Source organism: Petaurus breviceps, unplaced genomic scaffold, assembly GCF_028583685.1.
Source record: "Petaurus breviceps papuanus isolate PSGF00001 unplaced genomic scaffold, PetGlider_PUasm1.0 98, whole genome shotgun sequence".
NCBI classification, from domain to species: Eukaryota; Metazoa; Chordata; class Mammalia; order Diprotodontia; family Petauridae; genus Petaurus; species Petaurus breviceps.
This window is the reverse complement of record NW_027187460.1, coordinates 20552533-20561429: the sequence shown is the minus strand read 5'-3', so window position 1 is coordinate 20561429 and position 8897 is coordinate 20552533. Positions and strand designations below refer to the sequence as shown.

The window sequence follows — 8897 nt, the reverse complement described above, 5'->3', positions numbered from 1 at the left end:
ATCCCTATTATACTCCAATCAGTTACTAATCAGTTTGATATGATTCTATAAGGGTAGTGATTATAAGTTCTGTATATTAGACCCCAGAGCTATGGACTACTAGTTATAAAGTTCACTTGCCTAATGACAAGAATGCTGATGAGCAAACCCAGCATGAATGGGACCTGGATGAGCCTCTGGACCACACTCTTTTGCCCAGTATGAGGAGGGGCCCATCTTATGACCACTTAGTGGAGATGGCCTTTGCCTTACCCATTATGATCACTTAGTCAGCAGAGATAATGCTTGCCTTGCCCATCTTATGACCACCCATTCTGATGCATCATTCCTGGCCTTCTTGGAGGCCCCAAATCAAGGTCTATAAACCAATGAGACCCTATATTTTGCTTTGCCTCCTCTCAATGGCTGGGTATTAATCCTACAAAAGTAAGGCCCTGAGGAAAGGAGCCATCTCAGATCATGAGGAAGATCTGAGGAACACTTCATTAGAGGGAGGCATATGGATCCTTCAGTAAAGTGCTTTTGGTTTAGAGTTCTGTCTCAGTATTTTTTTTAAATTGGACCCCACACATGCCCATAGAAGGTGCTTGGTGTATGTTTGTTCAGTTAAATGGAATTGAATCTCATTGAACATGCAATTCAAATCTATCAAAAATTCCTCTGCACTTGTGATAAAAAGTTGTTCTAAAATTTAGTGGCTTAATAAATTCATAGTATAGGACCTGTCATCCTGTGGGCATTCAGTACACAATCAATTAGTATGATAATATACTTTTTTTGTCATCTGAGATATTTATCTGCCTATAATAGCTGTAGGGCCTGGAATGAGGGAGGGCCAGAAAAATGTCAGGACCTTAAGACATTTTGAGGATCAAGGATAGGGTAACAAATTTCCACTCAACTCATCAACTCAACAAGCATTTATTAAATGTTCACTATGTGCAGAAGCAGAAGGATACTGTTGTTTTTTCAATTTCCTTATTGGGTAGAAAAGTGTGTCTTCCATCAGTTTGCACTTTGGAATATTTTGTGATTTGCATTGAGGCTTTAAAAAAAATTACATTGATCAAGTAGGCAATAAAATCAGATAAAGTTCATTCTAATCAATGACATCACATTTAAAGAAGCAATCATAAGCACTAAATCCAGAATAGATTTATCAGTTTGGACACCAAGCTTTAGCTTTGTAGATAGTCATAAGTTCACACAACTAGTTCCCCAAAGACTATCACCATTGGATAAGCTAAGAAGAATCATCCATTTATGTATCTTATTAGATGGGCACACTTACACTTTTACTGCTCTCAGTTTCATTCTCCAAGACTTCCCCTTTACTCCTATGTGAACACTACATAAGACTTAGAGAAGGCCTAATTATAAATTTTGCATAATTATAAAAATGTAAATAATGCCTGTGTGATGAAAGGTAACCCTGTTGGTTTGTGATTATGATCTAGATTGACAACATGATACAATGAATAGATAACTCTCCTGGATTTTGAGCCCCTATGTTTAATTGTCATCTCTGATACCTACTATGACTTTGGGCAAGTCACCAAACCTTCCTAGGACTCAGTTTTCTCATTTGTGAAATGAGGATATTGGGCTATGTGGCCTCTGAGATCACTTCCAGCTCTAGTTTCATGGACTTAGCTTCCTGTACAAGACCAAATTGAGCCTGGGAGGGAGCGGGGAGAAGAGGGAGGGGGCTGCTCACCATTGCTCTTAAACTATAGAACCACTGTAAGAGAAGCAAAACACTTAGGCTCAGCGTTGATAATCAGTCTCTCTGAGGAGCTTCCCAATCATGGGACACCAACCTTTAGAAATCACCCTTGTCTTCCCACTCCTTCCCTTACTTCAGATCCTGCAGGCCCATCTACTTTAGGGCTTCCCACTGTAGAATTCTACCTTGGCCACAGGTTTCCTCAAATCCAGACAATCCTCTTCAAATATTCAGACTAACTTAAAATAAATGCTCTTTTTTTTCTGAACAATCCTATAACTAGTGTGCATGCTTGCTAGCTGTGTGACCCTGAGAAAGACATTTAACCTCTGTTTTTCTCAATTTACTTCACTCATTCAATAACTTGCCCCAGGTTTTGGATTTTTTTTTTTTGGGAGGGGGAGTGTATGGAGAAGAAGGTGCACACCTGTGAGTTCATCATTGAAATGAGACAGTTTCTCTGCCAGTGGAGAACAGCAGTTTTTCTGGTGCAGGGGTGGAGAACCTGTAGCTTCAAGGCTTCATCGTCACCCTTGTGGCCTTCAAGTGTGGCCTTTTGACTGAATCCAATTCAGTCCAAGGGCTACACTTGAGGACCTAGAGGGCCACATGTGGCCTTGAGGCCTCAAGTTCCCCACCCTTGTTTCTGATGTGATATAATATTATAGTTTTAGGGCAGGTGTCTGAATGCCCTGAGACATTAAGGGACTTCCCCAGGATGTGTCAGAGATAAGGTGGGAAGCCTGGCTTCATGACTCTGAGGGCAGCTATCTCCTATGCCCCATCTTGCCACATCATAAACACACCCAGTTAGTTGCTGGATCTCTCTAGGACCCAAAACTAGATCACCAGCATCAAAGGCATATTTTGATTCTGTCTTACAGCCCACAGAGAAATAATTAATAATTATGTGCCATTGGGAACCCCTTTTATGAACCCCCCATATACAGATCTTTGCCTTTTAGGTTGGACATGTACTTCCAGTGAGGAAGGCTGCCTGATAAGGACATTTTTATGGGATTGGCAAACCATTCAGACTTGTGTGCTGACCTGTTTCATCAGGTATCTTCATGTTAAGGCATTTTTTTTCTTCTGTTCAGTCCATGAATACCTCAACATGAAATATAGAAACCAACCTGCCTGAGGAAGACATCAGGTTATACAATATGACGAGTCACATCATGTTCTCAGAGATAATGAGCAAAGCAAATGGCGACAAGGCACTGATACTGTCTGTTTCGTCTAATGCAGTTTTAAATAATTATGCCAAGATTTCAAATGCTATTTTTTTCTTCATTCTCTGAGAAGGGGAGAAAGACTTCCAATGGCTGGGTAATAGAATAAGGATACAGAGTAATAGAATTAGAACAGACTCTGATAGTAGTGCCAAACATTTTGGAATGAATTCTAGACCCAATTATTCTGAATTCAAATCCCCTGGAAACGAGAAAAAACTGGCAAAACAACCCTGTAAGGATCTTCAAGTTGCTTGAATGACATTTCTCATCACAATTTAGTCTCACTGTATTTACCTTGAAGAAGGAAGCAAACTTTGGATTGCGGTGATAAAGAGAAGTACGATAAATGCACAGACCAAGTTTGATTTGAATACTTCATCCCTCATTTGAGAATACTGCAAAGAAAAGAGAAGAATGAGTTACTCAACAGCTCAGAGTTTGCTGGGGAGGAACAAAGCTTGCCCAAAATTTCAGGGAAATGAGCAAGATGAGTCCATGGATTGATCATTTTTAGAAAAATTAATGGGGAATTCTTATGCAAGAGGGAACTTTTCAAAGGATCAAACCCCAAAAGCTAACCTAATTTACTTTCTTACCAAGAGCAGGAAAGAGGAAGGAGTATAAAGAATTTTTTTTCCTGATTGTATTATTTTTTCCTCCTTTCTCTGAACTGTGTTTTTTTTAAGAGACAGAAAATCATGTCACCCACATACACAGCAAATAAAATACACAAGCTATATCATGAGTAAACTGAAAGTCGTCGAAGGATCATGAGTGGTTTGTGTTTATATGTTTGTGGGTGAAGGGTTTGGAGAGTCCTTGACCTAGAATTTTAGAACTGGATGGGAACTTAGAAATCATTGAGTCCAATCTCTTCATTTTCTAGAAAGAAACTGAAGTCCAGTGAAGTAGGCTCCCTTGTTCAAGTTAGCATAGAAATTAGTAACAGAGTTAGGGTAGGGTTTTTTTTTTTAATTTTAATTTTTTAGTCTGGCATTCTTCTGACATATTTGCAAGGATTCTGAATTAAATCATAGAGAATTAGGGCTTCCAGAAACTTTAGAGGTAGTTGAGAGCAGTGATGTGTGGAATTCAAAGAGAAATTGATCCCTACAGGCAATATATTGACTTGAGAAAACCACAAATCAACATTATCTAACTTGTATTGCATTTTTACTTATTTTGTTAAACATTTCCCAGTTATAGTTTATTTATTTGGGTAGGGTTTGGATCCTGCTGGCTTTGAGTTTGGCACCTCTGCTCTCCAGCAACCCCTTTATTTTATAGATAAAAAGATGGAAAAGATACAGTACTATATATAATGTATTTCCTGTCATCTGCTTGTTGAGTCCCATGAGAATGACAATGACTTTATTTTGGTTTTCTAGCAATATCCTCTCTAACCCTAAAGGCTTCTAAACAATGTTGCCTTAAGTTCAGGTACAACCCTTGGCTCTAAGGAGGAGGGCAGGAACAGACCCAGCCACAATTTATATGATTCCAAGGAATTATGATTTATAATGAAATTGCCCAATGCATCAGGAAGGCTCAGATTTGCAAAAAACCCCAGAATATTCCTAATTAGAAAACATTTGACTTACAAACTCACAACTTCTTTGGAATAAGAGAGAAAATTTTCTAACTTTCCTGGGAACATATAACATAATGGGACACTTTAGTTGGCATTTATACACCAAAAGAAGTGATTTAGTGTGAAAAATTCAAATGGCTTTTTGGTATTGATTCTATTAGTATTGATGACTTCAAGTATCAGCTGACTTTTCCCTTTCTCTTTTCCAGGGTGTTTGTTATCTTCTTCCAGACTAGGGATTCATGAATATAGCTATTATTTCAGTTTGTTAGAGCATTGACTAATAAGACTAGGGTCATGAGCTCAATCATTGTGTAGGAAAGTTAGCTTCACTCTCTTGCAATGTTAGTTTCATTCTCTTCTGTGAATGGCCACAGACTATTCCCCTTACTGCAGCAAGCTATGCAAAGAGGGAACAGGCAGGCACAGCTGGATAGATCAGTGTAAGCAAGCCTTACTCATAGGATCATAAAGCTGGAAGGGACCTCAGAAGCCATCCAGACCAACCCCCTCATTTGACAAATAAGAAAACTAAAGTTCAGAAAGTTTAAGTGATTTGCCCAAGGTCACACAGGTAGTAAGTGGTAGAGTCAGGATTTGAACTCAGGTCCTTTGACTCCAAATCCAGTGTTCCTTCCACAGCATCATGCTGCCTCCTGGAAAAAAACAACATAAATTTCATGTCCTATTAATGGTGGTAAGTAGAATCCACTTTGTCTCCATTTAAGTAACATCTCTTCTATGAAAACTCCCCTGATATCCCCAGATGAAAATAATCTTCCCCTCAATTGCTCTCCTAGCACCTTATAGCCTTCTTGTAATAGTTCACATGTATTTACAAGTACTTTTATTTGTGTTCAGACTCATAGTTCAATCAGTGTGGGGAACTTCTGGTGAGAAAACTCCCTTCACCAATGCAAATCAGCAGCTGTTATACAACTTATAGTCTTAAGAAAATTGTCTGGGATGTTCCAGAGATCAGACTTGCCCAGAGTGTCAGAATGGGTTTGTGGGTCTTCCTGACTCTTAGGCCAGCTTTCTGTCCATAATGCAACACTTTCTCTCAATATAGAACTTCATAACAACAACATGAGTTAGGCATTATAAGTATCATAATTAACCCCATCTTACAGATGAGGAAATTGAGACACAGAGACTGATTAGCATAGTCACACCACTAGCAAGTGTTGAGACAGTATTTGAATCCAGTTCCTTTGAATACAAATCTAGTTTTCTTTACACTACAGCACCTTACACATTCTAATATGTGCTATAATAATTTTTTTACATGTCTTTTTTCTACTGTACTATAATTTCCTTACAAGTAGAGACCCCATATTATTTCTATTTTTAACTTCCTCGGTGACTTGCATGTAGGGTGCTCAACAAATATTGGTTAAATAAATCTGTTGATTCATTTAACATTTTAAAAAATACTATTACATGCAAGGAAGTATGCTAATATGTTTCAGTAAAGACCGAATACATAAAACCCTTTAAATTTTGTAACCTGAGTATTATCTTGGAGGACAAAAGTTTTGGATCAATTCTAACAATCAGTTTATTAACTAGATTAATTCTTTCTTCTTTCTTTTCAAATGGTTTGGTATGTCTAGACACAACTATGATTTTGGAAGGAAGACAATATCTGACTGTCTCCAAGGAGTGTCATGCACACAGTTTAAAGATGATTTTTTTTTAAGGACAAAGCCATTTTTAGATTCAGGAATATAAATATTTTCCATCAGAGCTACAAAGATAATAATAACATCTAGCATTCATATAAGGACTTTAAGGTTTTCAAAGTATTATAAAAAGATGTATTTTATTTTATCCTCACAACACTGGGAGAGGGGTCATTATTACCTCCATTTTAGAGACAGAGAAATGGAGACCATCAGAGATTAAGTGGCTCACTCAGCATCACACAGCTATTAAGTCTCTGAAGTTGGACTGGAACTCAAGCCTTCTGACATATAGAGTTTACTACACCTAGCTATCTGAATTTTGCCTTGCATGTAAAAGTCATTTAACATTGCTGACTTGGTCAACTGGCCCAAAGACCACAGGAGAAGTTTGAGAGATCATTCAATCTAATTGCCTCATTTTATACAGACCCAGGGAGAGAAAGTCACTTTCCAGAAGTTACACATAATAAGTTAGGATCTTACCTCAGATCCTCTGCATTTAAATACACTGTTGTTGACATTACATTGTGCTGTAAAGATCTAATCTTGTTCCTCAGTCATTATTGGTTAATTTTCCTTTCATTGCTCTGAATATTTGCATTCATATTTATACTTTTTATACACCCATCAAAAGAGAACATTAGCCTTCATCCCCCTGGTCTGATTGGTGTTTTCATATGTCTTGGGTCCTCAGTCAGAGTCACCATATATTTGTGCTGTACACTCTCTTCAACTACAGGAAGTTTCTTCAACAGCTTAGGGTGTGGGTGGGGAGGGTGGGTTTCAAAGTTGCCTTTTGGAATTCAATCCTTCCTTCAAGAGTGAGTTCCAGTGCTCCTTCAGGAAGTCTTCCTTTATTCTTCCCCTCCCTCCATCAGAATTTACCTCTTTGAAACTTCCACAAAAATGTTTTGGCACCTCCCTTATGCCTTTATCATGACCTATTTTGTATTATAGCTATTTGTGCCTGAGTCTCATCTTTCTTACTAGAGGGTAAGCTTCATGAGGGCAGGGAAATTATTTTATTTTATCATTATGTCTTCACACCTGCCACATAACAGAGACAACTATTTTCTTCTGAAACTGTACTGCTTATTATCTAGATTATTGTAATAATATACTTCCTGGACTTGCCTCTAGTTTATTCCCTGATCATTGCACTTATGAAATGTTTATTGTTTAAATTAATTGATTGTCTTCTTTTGTTGGTATGTATGTATGTATGTGTGAATATTTCTTCCCAGTGCCTAGCACAATGTCCTGAATAGAGCAGGTTCTCATTTAGCATTGTTTCCTGCCAGTGTTAGAATGTTAGAGTTGGAAGATCCTTCAAGATTATCTAGACTTATCTGTTCAATTTACAGAGGAGGAAACTGAGATCCAGAGAGGAGGAATAGCTACCTAGGTCAAAAAGTGAATTAATTGCTGGGATGAGATCAGAACTTAGGGCTCTTGAATCTCAGGACAATATCTTTTCCACTATATTATCACATCGGAGAAGGTGTTGTGCTCTATGAACAGAACACAATTGAAACTCAGGATGTGCAAAATTGGAGAATCCACCCCAAATGTTCCCAGGGACTATTTGTGTCTGACCTGTGGTTGAGCATTCCAAGCTCGTATTGGTCTGGTCATTGGACACAATGAAACTTGACTCTAGCATAGTGATGTCATTTTTGTCCTCTTTGAGAATGAAGGACAACGACCATTACTCATAGATAGAGATGACTCAAAGAATAGATATTGAGGGAAATTAGGTTAAAGTCTTATTTAGGACAGATCTTGGATCGTGACAGATACTAAGTATAGAAGTAGACACAGTGTTTGAAGAAAAAAAGGGCTCTTGTTTCCAAACTTTCTCAATTTGTGGCCCTTCTATGTAGAGAATAATCTTAAGGCAAAGAACAGAATCACTTTTCCTACCTGGATACAATGGACATATGGAATATTAAAATTAATCTGTTGTACTAGAAGAAAGAAACATGTACCAGAGGATGAGGGGACATAATTCTGAATCCACAAAATATTTCCTAATTGAAAATGACTGAGAAGGTAATTGGTCTTTGCAGGACGAATTTCATTCTTCTGAGATTTGGATCTGTGTAGGAAGTATATGCACACTATACCTTAATGCCAAAGGACATCTAGCCCCTTTTAACATAAATTTTCCTGCCTTCTCCTCCCTTCTCCATGCCATGGAATTAGCTATCCTCCAGGCACTGGGATGCACTCCCTTCTTATCTCCACCTCTTGGAATTCATTTTTCCTTCAAGACTGAGTTCAAGCACCACATCCTAGATGAAGCCTTTCTTGATCACTCCAGTTGCTAGACTACTCCCTTCCCAAATTTTCTTGTATCCATTTTTGTATCTATTATATATAAAATGTATCTAATATTATACATATATATACACACACATACATACATGTGTATGAATGTATAAACATACATATATATATATATATTTTCATGTTGTCTACCCTATTAGAATATAAGCTCTTGGGGCGGCCAGGTAGCACAGCAAGTAAGAGCACCGGCTCCAGTGTTGGAATGACCTGGAGATCGAATCCCGGGCTCAGACACTTAGCACCCACCCAGAAACACCTGGCCGTGTAACCTTGAGCAAGATACTTAACCCCAATTGCTTAAAAAA

General features: G+C 38.1%; 1 protein-coding gene across 1 annotated transcript in view; it reads right to left on the bottom strand.

The window, feature by feature from the left end:
• The window catches only part of ADCY8 (adenylate cyclase 8), a 244167-nt gene that overhangs the window by 118511 nt on the left and 116759 nt on the right, over positions 1 to 8897 (bottom strand). The window contains exon 9 of the mRNA XM_069081301.1: positions 3259 to 3365. Coding sequence (XP_068937402.1) covers positions 3259 to 3365 — 107 coding nt within the window. The remainder of the gene's footprint in view (positions 1 to 3258; positions 3366 to 8897) is intronic.